The sequence below is a fragment of the Anabrus simplex genome, chromosome 2 (assembly GCF_040414725.1).
Source record: "Anabrus simplex isolate iqAnaSimp1 chromosome 2, ASM4041472v1, whole genome shotgun sequence".
Taxonomy (NCBI): Eukaryota; Metazoa; Arthropoda; class Insecta; order Orthoptera; family Tettigoniidae; genus Anabrus; species Anabrus simplex.
This window is the reverse complement of record NC_090266.1, coordinates 336,830,868-336,846,599: the sequence shown is the minus strand read 5'-3', so window position 1 is coordinate 336,846,599 and position 15,732 is coordinate 336,830,868. Positions and strand designations below refer to the sequence as shown.

General features: G+C 37.3%; 1 protein-coding gene across 1 annotated transcript in view; it reads right to left on the bottom strand.

The window, feature by feature from the left end:
- Window positions 1-15,732, bottom strand: part of LOC136864121 (dolichyl-diphosphooligosaccharide--protein glycosyltransferase subunit 1) — a 271,291-nt gene that overhangs the window by 87,050 nt on the left and 168,509 nt on the right. The window contains exon 7 of the mRNA XM_067140725.2: window positions 11,241-11,360. Within this exon, the coding sequence (XP_066996826.2) occupies window positions 11,241-11,360 (120 nt within the window). The remainder of the gene's footprint in view (window positions 1-11,240; window positions 11,361-15,732) is intronic.

Genomic DNA, 15,732 nt, shown 5'->3' with positions numbered 1-15,732 from the left:
AGAGTAATTCTTCGAATTTTCTTTTTTTCACATCGGGAGGAGGCACATCATATTTATTATTCATCATTTGTTAAAGAACTGCTAAGCTTTAACATTAGAAACAGCCTTACCAATGAATGTTCTCGACTCAGCTGCTTACTAGAGGAGTGAGAGAGACAGCGCAACATCACAGAGCGAGGAACCGGCTGAGTGACTTAATCGCCACGTGCTCTAGACCCACCCATCTGGAATCATCTAGAAACATTTTTATATCCACTAAACGGCTTAAGTTACAGAAATATGAGCTACACCAGCGTGAAGCCCACATTTAGAAAGGGAAGTAGCCAAAATTTGAAGTAAATACATCCAATAGTTTCAGAAATATTGAGGTGGAAATGAAACCACATTTTTGCCGCTTCGAGGAGCGAACTGGTCAGCCACAGATATAAAAGGTCAACGACTCGCCGAGTATAATCAGTTGAAATCTGCAACTTGACCATGTAAGGTGATAATGCTGTCGTGTCGCGCTACGCGAAGTCGAAGTGATAAAGTCGTGCTGGACAGACATACTTGGAATGTTCGCCAAATGAAAACGCGATACTTATAAATTTCAGCCGCGTCGGGGACTTGTGAAAAATTTCAAAGTGCATCTAAGTTGAATTCTGTGTCAGACGAAACTTAGGAATTTTCTACCTAGTTGTGGATTTGTAAATTTTCAAGGTGCATTTAAGTTGAACTCAATACAGTGCAAAACTTATAAATTTCTACTGAGTTGTGGACTTGTCGATTTTTTCAATGTGTATTCGAACTCTGTCATTCTCAGATACAGCGTTGCGGACATTGAAAGGACTGTGTGTGACAATTTGAACGTATTATTGTCGATGCATTTCAAAATTTAAAGACGTTTCTGTGTGTGTTCTCACATTTCAACTATGACTGAACTGTTTAAAGTGCTGTAATAGTCAGAAACTCCGCGACTGTTAAGATCGAATGTGGACCATTTTCCACATACTTAACGAATGTTTGAACAGTGCTATAAGGAAATTGAGTGAACCTTAAGGACATTTTATGTCGTTTACAAGAATTACGGACTTCAGTAAGGCTAACTTACACTAAAAATTCACTTAAGACATGTGTTTGAAATTTCTAGAGACTATTGAATGCGTCGTGTATGGACTGAATTTACGTTCGATATTTCCATGAACTGTGAACTTGACATTTCATTCTGAACTTATTACTACGTGTTTTAAATGTCATGAACTGTGCCCAGTGTTAAATATCTCGCATTACATGAACTGTGCATTTAAAAACACTTGTGATTTAAGAAGCGTGAACATTTTACTGTAAATACTTCAAACAGAAACCTGTGTTTCTAACATTACAGTAAAACCTCGTTAATTCGAAGTCATTGGGACTGAAAAATCGGACTTCGAATCACGTGATTTTGAATTAACCGCCAATTCGCAATTCAGAAGTACCAACCCTTGCCGCGTTACGAAATATTCTAAGGCCCGTTACTGCATGCATTTAACCTTGATTCACAGTTTATACCTTTCAAATGCCATGAAAAAAGAACTATTTCCAAAATGAATCCAAAAAGGTGCATTTACAGTATTCAAATAATGCACTTGCATATCTCACTGGCAAATATAACCTCACGCAACGAAAGAAAGAAAGAAAGAAAGAAAGAAAAAAAAAAAAGCACGATTCAAAGACGAGGAGAAATCTATGCTGGCTCCCATGTGCAAGTGCGTTATTCATTGGAGTACTATACTGTATGCATTTTAGATGCCTTGTATTTACACAGAAAGGACCCGATGCCCTTAAAATCAAACTTTCCTATGACTATCCTTGTACGATTTCCCGCCATGGCACTTCTCTCGTACTTCAGAAATGTAAACACTTGCCGAGTCACAAAGTATTCTAAAACCCATTAATACATGCAATCACCTCGATTCACAGTTTAAACCTTTCCAATGCCATGGAAAAACTATTTCGAAATGTATCCCACAAGGTGCATTTACAATGTTCAAATAATGCACTTGGATAAATCACTGACGAACATAACCTCACGCAACGAAAGAAAAAAAATCACACAATTCAAAGACGAGGATAAATTATGCTGGTTCCCATGTGCTAATGCATTATTTTTTGGATATCTGTACTGTTTGCATTTTTAGATGCTTTGTACTGGGATGGAAAGTGCCCGGCGCCCTTAAAACATTGTAGCTTATCAAACTTTTCTATGACGAGGGGATAAAGTTTCTCGCTTCTATGTGCATTGCAATTGCAACGCACTACAATGACCCCCATCCCCGACCCTTGTACGATTCTCCGGCTGGCACTTTCTCCTTTAAAACCATAAGACCGTTTGGGCTCGCATTAAAATACAGCAATGCAGTTTCATCGGCAATGACAGTATTGTACTTGGCAATCATGAAGCGCACTGTAGAGCCTCCGAAGTGAGTGTAAGTGCGGAAAGCTACACCTCCACGTTCCGGAACAAGCTTTCTATTATGACGCAGATAAATTTCGAGTTGAAATTACTCTGTAACATACTATTGTTTTAAAATGTAAAGACAGTTTCGAATTAAAAGTCTGAATTTCGGTAATGGGGCCGACATTGTACTTCGAAATACGAATTATCCGCATTTCGAATTAAACAATTTAAATAACATGCAAAACTGTATCTTATGTTTCCGGGAACGAGAGCTTCTTTGAATTACGTGGGATTTTGAATTAACCGATTTCGAATTATCGAGGTTCTACTGTATAGACTGTGCTAAAAGTCATTATTATTTTGAGCATTACGTTGGATACTGTGTTACGAAGTGCAAATTATGAACTGTGATTTAAGACTCACGTAATTCTAAAGTGCAATACTAGTCACTCTTAACTTGCTAATATCCAGTTAACAGACAGGAACATCTATTCAACGTGGGACAGATTATGATGTTGGAGGAGATACGTGGTACATCGAGGGATAATTCGTGGTACATCGAGGGATACGGAGCACGGTATGACACTGTTGGTGCTTGGTTCAATCTCGTGCTGATCACATCGTGGGAGTTCTAGTAGCCAACCTACGGAGCCGCATTTCACCAGTTCCAACTTGCAGAACTCGGGTGACATGCGTGCACTTTACAATTTTTACTCTGGTGCATAACTTCAAAATATTGACCTAGACAATCACTGACTCATTGCAAAAGCATTTTTCAATCATAATTCTTGAGTGCTACGTTAGTCAAGGACAAGTGCCAAATTCACGAAAATTTAATCTTCATGCGAATTTCAATTCTACAACCTAGATAAACTGTACAAATTAATTTAGATAAACTGTAGGTCTATTTATGAAAACAAGTGAATTTAGAGGGACTTTAGGATTTTCTAATACCAGTGTTTGTTTTCTGAAACCATATTCATTCTGTGAATTTCAGTTTGAAAAGACTCTAGGATTTCACGTGAGTGATTTATGAGAATCAATGTTTAATTTTGAACTTTTGAAAACCATATTCAATTTATGATTTTTTTTTTGGTTATGTGCTTTACGTCGCACCGACACAGATAGGTCTTATGACGACGACAATTTGATTTATGAAGTAATTTAAACTTTAGGATTGCATAAGAACAATTCATGAAATAAGTATTTACGTATTTTGAGTCATATTCAATTTATGATTTACAAGTCAAGATTTTAATTGGACTTCAGGAATCAACCTAGATGAACTGTAGGGTTTATTTGAGTGTGATTATCAAGAATAAGAGTTGATTTTGGACATTTTTGAGCCTCTGGAAAACATATTCGACGAAGGGATATATTTCTGTTCAACTTTCTATGCATTAAAGTGTTCTGAATTTTAATTTTGAATTGAACATATCAATGAAGGAATATATTTTCAAAATAATTTCAAGAGTTTAATGCGAGATAAAAGCAGGGCGATTTGCATTCAGATCTTGAATAAATTCATCAGAAAAAATATACGATCTATTATTCGTCCTGCAAAATTCCTTCTCTGTACCGGCTCCTAAGTACCGCACACTACCCGAGACCTTTTCCCATGCTCAAGAGCCCAACAACTTTTTCTGGTACAGTACATATGTGAAAGTGTTTTTTCATCTATGAAATTCGTTAAAAATCAATACAGAAGTCAACTCTAGATTCTTCCTTGCTGTATCTTTTGAGATTAGCAACAACAGAGCTGGAGGTAGATATTCGTTCATTGGTAGATGCAGCTGATCGACCACACTACTCCCACTAAATTGTCCTCTAAGTTTTGTTTTGACTACATTATTAATTTCAGTTATTCTTAAGGCTTTTTTTTCTTTTTTGTCATTCGTCAAATACTAATTAAAATGAACTGTCATTGTTGGGTGCTCTTCTTCAGAATTCAATTGTCCTGGGTACAATAGTGTTAATTTTTAATTTCACTCCTTGATGCTGATGTAAAATAGTGTTTTAAGTAATTAAAATTATCAAACCTTCATTTTAATTGAACTATGAACATTATTTCATACTGGTAGGGCCTACCTCTGTTCTATATGTAGAATTTGACAAAAATTGGCCTATTATTGAAGTGCGGCCCACAATCATACCTAAGGTTTCCAATGTAGCACTCGAGCCCTTACTAATTGGAAACCCCTGGGTTAGGTTATACCGTTTCCTCAATCGGTCGATCCAGCCATTGGACACCCTGAAATTTTCAATGCCAAGAAGAATGTTTGCCACTTTATGCACCTTCAAGAGCACACCGTCAATTGGAATGCCTGCAGCTCTTGAAGTCTCAAACCAACTTTTAACAATTTTTTCCATTTGCAGTATGACACAAACATCCTTTTCTTGGAGTGTGGTCCATATTCTGAAGCACTTGTACTGCTTCGTCTGTTTTTCACAATTGTATTCAGCAGGGATACTGGAAGCTGCAATTTGCGTGCCAATGAAACATGTGTTCCGCAGTATGAATCAACCTTTTCTAATTCGAACTTTCTCATCCATAGTGAAAGTTTTTTCCTTCTTTTTTTTTTTTTACATTATTAGCAGGAAAACAATAAAGCAATAACAAAGAAGGATGAACAAATACACACGATGGGAAAGGAAGATCGTGGCAATTCACTTTGACCGCTCGACTCACATAACAAGAACAAAAAATGTTACAAATAACAAAAATAAAGGTGACAAATCAGCGACAATAACTTTAACAACTCCAACAACAAATGCAAGTGTAAAACAATAACCGTGAAATAACGAACTCGGGCAAGACAAACACTGAATCACTTGGTAACGTCTCTTTACGTGGCTTATACTGTACTTAGCAATAAAGCAAACACCTGATATCTCCATCTTCTCCTTTGCGGTTTTGTTGGGCTCTGCATTTTGCCATTACCCAGATACTGTATTATACATGTTTTCGATTTCTATTGGGCGTTTATTTACTTGCATTCAAAAGTCATAGGATTATGGCGGAAAGTTTGTGTGTATGTGAGATTTAGAGAGTTAATTCAACTCGTTGTCAGATTTGAAAATGAGGTTTAGGACGTTGTGGAAAACACCCGATATCAAAGAATGCGCTGGTTAAGCGGAAATTCAATACTGAGATTTGTAAGAATTATTATAAACCATGCCTTTGCTGGCAGGACCTAGCATTTACAGTGCACTATGTCTTCTGGCATGGGCTAGAGCAATTTTGTTACTTTCATTGATCTGTCTCTGTCATATCCTTGGCTTTGACAATATGAAAGTGACTGAGGTATGAGCGATGCTAGTAATGCCATTCCTTGTGCAGCCAGTCCCTGCTATGAATGGTGTGAAAATGTTCCTCATAGGGTTGGTTGGTGCAGGCATTTCAGTGGGCTTGGCAGACTGATATGTAATAGCATTTTCTGGCTCGGTGAGGAAAGCAACGGGAAACTACCTCACTCCTCATTTCCCTAGTACGCCTCATCAGTGATGCCTAGGCCATCTATGACAGCTGATGGCAGAGCTGTTGAGGATCCAACCAGCCTTAGGGCTGAAGACTGAACATACATACATACATACATACATACATACATACATACATACATTATAAACCATAGTTGTTTGATTTGGTCGTCATGCCACAGTTACTCAAAGCGTTTTAGGTTAGTTGCGATGCCATTTTACCTCGAATTATTTCCTCTCGAACAGCCTGTCGTGGCGTAAAAGGCGGGAAGCATAAAATGTTGCAAGCGTAGGAAATCTGAAGGGACCAACAAAAAATGTTGTAAAAGATGGGAATGTAAATGCGGGGTAATACTGTGTATGTTTGTGAGTAATAAGACAATAATTAGAGATCCCAATATAATTAATTACATTCAAAACTCATGATATTGCTTCTAGATATGAGTAATAGATGTTTAAACTTTTATGTGGAGAACTTGCAGTGTAAATTTTCCATATGGATTATGGCATTTACATAATGTGAAATTATTTTTTATAGAATATACCAATATTTGGCTTAGTACAAGTAGTGCTATAAATAGAGTTTAGTAGGCAAATGAGTGTTTGCAGATTAATTGTATTAGTGTTATGATGCCGTCTTCTGACTTCATGTCACTTTCAGGATATACGTTTCATTACACCTGTGAAACATCAGAGGCAAAAGTAAGATGAATTTTAATAATTACGTTGGTTATTTTCAGCTGTTATGGAGATGAATTATGATTTTATGAAACTTTCAATAAATGTGCAGTTGTTTTCCTATAATAATTAATTGAAAAATTAACATTTACATGAAATATTAGTAACTTAATATCAAAAAAATCTCAATGTAAATTGTTTTAAGAGGGACAATCAGGGATGACAAATCAATGTATCCGTCTTTTAAAATAAAATCTGTTGGGAAGATATTCATAATCCAATACTCGAATGCAAGATATTCATACACTAAAACATGAATATAGGGTCCAAGTACTCATAATATTTATATTTGAATGAAGGATATTAATTTTTAAATACGGAAATTATCCATAACATACAATTAATATCATTTCAAGAGAATATCATTCTATGAAAATGTTATTAGGGTAACTCTTAATATTTTATTGGAAACTTACTGATGTTAGGATATTTGGGATGAATCACTGATAATGAAACTTATAATCACATCGTTGTGAACGTTGATGTCAAGCATATATACATAGATTATCATTATACACCATTATGCCTTTCAACGTTCAGTCTGCAAGCCTCTGTGAATTTACTAAACGTCGTCACAATCCTCTATTTGCAACTAGTGCTGTGGCGTAATTTAGTTCTATACCTCTTTATCTTTAAGTCGTTAGAAACTGAGTCTAACCATCATCGCCTTGGTCCCCCTCTACTTCTCTTACCCTCCATAACAGAGTCCATTATTCTTCTAGGTAACCTATCCTCCTCCATTCGCCTCACATGACCCCACCACCAAAGCTGGTTTATGCGTACAACTTCGTCCATTGAGTTCATTCGTAAATTAGCCTTTATTACCTCATACTCAGTCTCCTCCTGCCATTGTTCCCACCTGTTTGTACCAGCAATCATTCTCGCTACTTTCATGTCTGTTACTTCTATCTTATGAATAAAATATCCTGAGACAACCCAGCTTTCGCTCCCATAAAGCCAAGTTGGTCTGGAAACAGACTGATATAAAGATAGTTTCATCTGGGAGCTGATTTCCTTCTTCAGAATACTGTTGATCGCAACTGCGAGCTCACTGCTTCAGCTTTACTACACCTTGATTCAATCTCACTTTATTACAATCCTGGGAGAACACACAACCTGAATACCTGAAATTATTTACCTGTTCTAGCTTTGTATCACCAATCTGACGTTCAATTCTGTTGAATTTCTTACCTACTGACATCAATTTAGTCTTCGAAAGGCTAATTATCATACCATACTCATTGCACCCATTTTCAAATTCCAAGATATTAGACTGCAGGCTTTCGACACAATCTGCCATTAAACCAAGTCGTCAGCATAGGCAGACTGCCTACTACATTTCCACCTAACTAAATCCCTCCTTGCCATTTTATACCTTTCGGCAATAATCCATGTAACCTACGAACAGCAAAGGTGTAACTACCCCAAATCAAGAACTCATTCTACCATCAATTCTCACTGAAGCCCAATTGTAAAAATAAATGCCTTTGATTTATTTTCGTAATCCACTTTTAATTCCATAGGCCTCCAGTATGGTAAACATCTTTTCCCTCGGTACCCTGTTATATGCTTTCTCTAGATCTACGAAACAAACACAACCGATTATTTCTTACATAGCATTTTTCAATTACCTGGTGCATACTGAAAATCTGATACTGACAGCCCCTCTGTGGTCTGAAACCACACTGATTTTCATCCAACTTCCTCTCAACCACTGATCGCACCCTCCCTTCCAAGATGCCAATGAATACTTTGCCTGGTATACTAATCAATGAGATACCTCAATAATTGTTGCAATCCTTCCTGTTCCCTTGCTTATTGATAGATGCAATTACTGCTTTTGTCCAATCTGAAGGTACATTACCAACACTCCATGCTAATCTTACTACTCCATGAAGCCATTTCATCCCTGCCTTCTCACTATACTTCACCATTTCAGGTCTAATTTCATCTATTCCTGCTGCTTTATGACAATGGAGTTTATTTACCATGCTTTCCACTTTCTCAGGCGTAATTTCACCAACATCATTTTCCTCCTCGCCATGAGCTTGGCTGTTTGCAACGCTACCATGAAGATTTCCTTTTATGTTGAGAAGATGTTCAAAATATTCCCTCCACCTCTCAAGTGATTCCCTGGGATCTGTTACTTGAATTACTCAAGTCATTGTTCATTTCCTTTTTCCCTCCCTTCCTAAGATTCTTTATTACTGTCCAGAAAGTTTCCCCTGCTGCTTGACTTAGCCTTTCCAGGTTATTACCAAAATCTTCCCACGACTTCTTTTTGGATTCAACAACTATTTGTTTCGCTCTGTTTCTTTCATCTACGTACAAATCCCTGTCTGCCTCAGCCCTTGTTTGGAGCCATTTCTGATAAGCCTTCTTTTTACGTTTACAAGCTGCTCTCACTTCATTATTCCACCAAGATGTTCGCCTTTTCCCATCTTTACACACAGTTGTTCCTAGGCATTCCCTTGCTGTTTCTACTACAGCATCCCTGTATGCCATCCATTCTCTTTCTATATCCTGAACCAGCTTACTGTCTGCTGTTCAAATCTTCTCACTAATCATATCCATGTACTTCTGTCTAATTTCCTCATCCTGGAGATTTTCTACCCTCTTTCGTTTGCAAACAGATTTCAATTTCTCTATCCTAGGCCTAGAGATACTTAGTTCGCTACAGATCAGATAGTGATCTGTATCATTGAAAAATCCCCAGAAAACTTGTATATTCCTGACATATTTCCTGAATTTGAAGTCAGTTCAGATAGGGTCTATTATGGATCTAGTGCCCCTAGCCTCCCATATGCAGTGGTGAATAGCCTTATGCTCGAAGAATGTATTCATAACTGCAAAACACTTACTAGAACAGAAGTCCAGCAAACGTTTCCCATTCGCATTAGCTTCCATATCTTCCCCACATTTACCAATCACCCTTTTGTATACTTCAGTTTTATTTCCAACTCTCGCATTGAAATCGCCCATTAGCACTATTCTATCCTTGCAGTTGACCCTGACCATGATGTCACTCAATGCTTCATAAAACTTATCAACTTCATCCTCATGTGCACCCTCACATGGTGAATACACTGAGACAATTCTTGTCCTAATTCCTCCAACTGACAACTCTACCCACATCATTCGCTCATTTATGTGCCTAACAGAAACTATGTTGCGTGCAATGGTATTCCTGATAAACAGCCCTACCCCAAACTCTGCCCTTCCTTTTCTAACACCCGTCAAGTACACTTTATACTCTCTTCCTCGTTATCTCCCCTTACCCGAATATCACTTACTCCTAGCACATCAAGATGCCTCTTCTTTGCTGACTCAGCCAGTTCTACTTCTTTCTTCCATAAACCCCATTAATATTGATAGCTCCCCATCAAATTCCATTTCGTTTGCCAAGTTGTATCCAAGGAGCCTTGCAAATGGGAGTGGGACTCCGTTACTCCCATAGGTCCGAGGCTTGCTTAAAATGTTCTGAGCTCGGTTAATTCATTAACAGTATGACTCACCTTGGTAATTGAGAAATCAAGTCGGACGTATATAATGACAACCAATAAGAGGTAGAGTATCTCGCCTCTAACTGGTTATGGTCCAACGGTGGATTGTATAGTTCTAGCTGTCTGAGCACGACGGCCATGACTCAGAATATGTCAGAGATGCCCACTACCATTCCATAGCAACTGGTATCCTGACTCTCAGTACCACTTACTAGGCCACTCAGTCGTTGCCCATGGTTCACGAACTAGGACGTGACTACAGTAACCCACACCATGAACCATCGATGATGTCAAACATGTATGATATTGTACAGATACACTAGATTAAACTATGAATAAATCAGAATACTAAGAGAATTACTTCAGTTCAAAATCACACCATTTAAATTAATATAATATTAAAATGTCAAATAACTACGATACAATAACATGAAAATTGAAATAATAAAACCTATTTATTAAACTAAATGACAATAAATGACAATGAAATAATTATTAGGATATGTTTGACATCAAATTTTCATGTTTGTATCATAGTTATTTCAAATTTTAATATTATGTTAATTTAAATGGTGTGACTTTGAACTGAAGTAATTCTTTTAGTATTCCGATTAATTCAGAGTTTAATCTAGTGTATCTGTACAATATCATATCATATATATATGACCTGGAACCTACTCCCTGAAGATGAGAGGTACCCAAAGGAGATTAGAATGCTCATGAAGATGAAGAAAAACGAAACTTCACATATTGAGCATACCTGACGCAAATAACAAGTCTTCTATCGACGAACGGGTACAGTGTGTAGGGTAGCTATTTCCTTGTTTCATTGCTGTCACTGTGTAAATAATGTATTATGGTACAATATACATTAATACTGCACAGACTGAAACTTCCATTCGAGGTAATCCCCTATTTAAGGCTAAAATGTCAGGTCCCTGTATAAACATTTAGTAGAGGTTCTACTGTAGTTACAAATACTGTAGAATATTGTGGCGACATTTACAAATTCACAGACGCTTTCAGACTGAACGCTGAAAGGCATAACAGTCTATAATGACGATGTATGTTCCTGAAATTTCAAGAAAAACAGTATGACTCACCTTGGTAATTGAGAAATCAAGTCGGACGTATATAATGACAACCAAGAAGAGGAGGTAGAAAGCAATTATGACTAATAGTGGTTCTTGTAACATGAGCAGTCGTGGAAACTGGTACTGCAACTGAAAATAATAAAAGACAGTCTTTTTAGATACTTGGCAATTTCTACAGACAAAAAAAGGTGAAAATGACCTAGCAACACACCTTCCATATCTCATTCACCCTCAAATGGTCTATTTATATGACGGTTACAGTCACACGATTTTCAGGATTTTTGTATACTTTCAGTATAAAAATCTTAAAAATAGGTTTTAAAAGAAAAGTGTGCAATGTATACATTTTTTAAAAATCGTAATATCATAGGCTATTGAAATATATTTTTCTTTTGTACCTTTTATTATATCTTTACAGCCATCCTGAATTTCCAAAAAAGTGTTCCAAAATTTTGTCAAAATATTTGCACCCATACCAGGCACTAAAATACTCAACTTTTCCGAGAAAGTCAAATTACAATGTTGTTCAGAATTCTATGCACTTCAAAAAAATATAAACACTTTAGATGAGTTATACACAAAGATATACAGTATATACATGAGCACATCAATGCCTCTGCAAGGCCTCTCAGCTGAGCTACAGAACCTTTTTTTTTTTGCTAATTGTTTTAAGTCGCACCGACACAGATAAGTCTTTTGGGGACGATGGGATAGGAAATGGCTAGGAGTTGGAAGGAAGCGGCCGTGGCCTTAATTAAGGTACAGCCCCAGCATTTGCTTGGTGTGAAAATGGGAAACCATGGAAAACAATCTTCAGGGCTGGCGACAGTGGAGTTCGAACCCACTATCATCCGGATGCAAGCACACAGCTGCACGTCCCTAACCGCACGGCCAACTCGCCCGGTAGGGCTACCAGAACTGGACTGCTCTCTCCTTTTTCTTCCTCTGCTTTCAGGCCTCCAAAAGTGCTGTAAATTATGGTAACACTCCCAGTGAACTCCACAGTTACAACCCAGGCACCTACTGAGTCCCCCCCCCCTCTCCCTTTTTTTGTTGCATAAGCATTCCAGCTTTCCAGGAAGTTTGTCAAGCTTGTGTGCAGGGCCTCCATCTTGAGCAGGGCTTGGGATTTGTGCAGGGATATGGTCAGTTGAAGTTGATAGACTTTCAACTATACTAATAATGAAATCTCTTCTTGTTGTTGGCTTGTCAATGTTCAAGCTGTACAGAACATAAGCATTGAACAGTGCCAGGTCAATCATATTGAAAAAGATTTTCTTCCAGTACTTGTGTGCATTTCTGTTGCAAATTGTATGATATACGCACTTGTCACTGACATCTACACCTCCTATATCCTGGTTATAGCTACTGATAAGTAGAAGCTTCACAGCCTCGAACCCTTTCTTACTTTGTACTAATCCATCTTCTGCATGGCACGCAGTTCTTCGGAGGAAGACCAGTTTTCTCCCTGCTCTTTGCTTGTATTACACCAGCAAAAGCTCCCCTTGCCTGAAATAAACACACTCTCTAGGCTGAATTACTGCCGTTTGTATCTGTAATGGTGGGGGGGGGGGTGTCAAAGGGGTAGTATGTGGTCGTGTGGGTGCACTTCTTGCTGATGGGAGTGCACTAGGAAAACACAGGAAATGCCATTTATTCCTACCAAGTCCGATACATGCACGTCCACGCCGTGACCTCTGGGCAACGGGTACATTCTTCAAGGTACACAGCAAAGTCATGTAAGGGCAGAAAGCGAGTACCCGACACTTAAACAGGGGACCAATCAGCTAAGTGAGACAACCCTAACAGAAAACATCGGTCCTCCAGGATTGCTGGGGGTTGCAGCAAGGCTAAAAACCTCGCTCCGGAAAACAAATTGTTGCGAAGCCCCAGAATATGCCTCGGAATGGTGGATTTAATACATGACAAGCTAAGCTAAAGGCAATGGACTGAGAGTTGCTGCGCGAGATCGACAAGTTTGGTGGAGAGCAACTGGGGAAGCCATGAGCACATCTCCCTTCCACGCACCCATTAGGATCTACAGATCTCTCTCAAAGTTTTTGCATATACCCACGACATAGTCTCATTTAAATCTCTGATCACCTTACAGTCAGTATCCCTCCTATGCAGAATCCCACTGACAACAATCCGTACTCAGTTATACTTCACCCATGATGCATCAACCAGAACTCTCACATCCCAAAATGTGTTGGTATCCATTCCTACTTGCGTTTTTGGGCCGATGTCCTAGATGTTAGGCCCATTTAAACAACAAGCAAACCTACTTGCTTTACATTGTTGATATCACTGTGAGAAATACTGCTTTCTCATTACCCTCTTTCTCTCTTCTACTTTCCTCAATATCTGCCTTAGCCTAATTCCTGGATAACACTACCCTGGTCCTTTTTCCTACACACACTTTCCCTACATGCCTAATTTTAGTTGTCCGTGACTGGAGCCTCAACCCCACCCATCTCATTAGATCCTCTCCCCTCCTGGTCTCTCGTATGTTCTCTGATGAAGTAGAACGATAAAAGTTTGATTTCCACCTATTCAATACTTTACAAGCAATTACAAAATTAGGATCTCATCCTTATTTTATTGCTAAATTATTAAAAACATAGGACATGTTTCGTTCAATTGTTGAACATCTTCAGCTACATACATTTTTAACAAGGTCAAAATCGGTAGTACTATTCTAATAACCTGCAACTGTTGTTTATTGCTAACAGATTTAATCATAATAACTGTTAAAATACTCTTGAATATAAAACATTATATATTACGTCGTCACTGTTAAAACAATATTACTATTTGTAGTGTTTGATATTTTAAAAATCTTGTTCTAAATTTAAATACAATGTCATAAGTTAGTCAGATATAAATAACTTTACAATCTGTTTGATTTTGTTGATTTTCTTAAAACTATCAGTTGGATACACATTAAAATCTTTTTGCTAACTGGCGCACGCATTACTATATCTTGTACTTTATGAATACAAAATCTTGGTGCTCTCTCAAAACAGTTGAGTTTGGTTGTGACTAATAATCTTTTCATCCATAAATTAACAAAGTGAAGCACACTGTTGATTATTATTTATTAATTTGTCTTAATTCATATCTTTAACGTCCAATTGTTCAAATTCACGAACTTGCTTTTAAACTTTACAGGTGTGGAGCAATTCTTCAAAACGTTATCATGAACTCTGTCAAATGGTGACAGTCCAGTTATGATAAGTAATTAGTAACTTACTCGAATTTTACGAAAGTAAGTTTGGTGACATCTCTGTAACAGGAAAATAATTTTGTTAAATAATGTTAGATGATATTAAAAGTTGAAGAAGCTAATGTTGAAGGATCAGCACTTACCCTTTCTACTTCTGCCTGTATTTACATTTGTGCACTCAATTGTTTGACGATTACTTGTGCTCCTCGTGTTCTATGTGTGTCTCCGTATCTGCGAGGTATTGGGAAGGGAGGTAACAGAGGGCGGCGTTCTAGCGAATGACGTGATTCTTGGAGGGGAATGTTCAGAATTTGTGTGGAGGTGTGTTTGTATATTCGTAGATTGACTGTTATTGTTATTCAGGATAAAATTGTTTGTCAGTTTTGTATTATTAAGTTTGAATGTTTGTATTAACTTCGGAATTTGTTCTATTAATGGGTTTTTGACTTCTATTTCGTTGTTCAGGTTTTTATCTTTATTGAAGTATTTGTCTAGGTAAATATGTATGTTCTCCAGCTCATTCATTAATTTTCTTTTATCGACCTTTCTGATTATTTTTAAATCCTTTTCTATTGTGGTAAAATGGTGTCCTTTTTCTTGCATGTGATTACTCATCGCGGAAAATTTATGTTTAGCTGCGTTTACATGTTCCAAATATCTAGTTATAAAACTTCTGTCAGTTTGGCCAACATAAGAGAAACCACATTCTGAGCAAATTAGTTTATAGATTCCTGAACTTTGGTATTTGCTGTTGCGTGAATTTACACTATTGTGGTTGAAAAATATATTTTTATTTGTATTTTGTGTTCTAAATGCAATATTGATTTCCCGTTTTTTGATCGTATTCGTGATTTGGTATACTGCTGGGTTGGTGAATGTAAATGTTGCGAATTTTGGTTTTTCATTTTTGATCAGAATAAGGTTAGTAGCTAGTTTCGATTTCACTCTGTTAATGATTTTGTTGACGACATCTATTTTATAACCGTTGACTGAAGCTAAGTCTTTTATAAATTGAATTTCTTTCTTTAGACTATTATCAGAAAGTGGCATTTTGAAGGCTCTGTATACGAGACTAAAAAAAGCGGCTTGTTTCTGTGATTTTGGGTGTAGGGAATCTTTTTTAATAGTTATTGGGACATAAGATGGCTTTCTATAAATCTAAAAGTTAAATTTGTTTTCTGTTCGTGTTACTGTAATATCTAAAAAGTTTAACGAATGATTATTTTCTTCCTCCTCAGTGAATTTTACTCTTTGGTCAAGATTATTTAAAAAGTT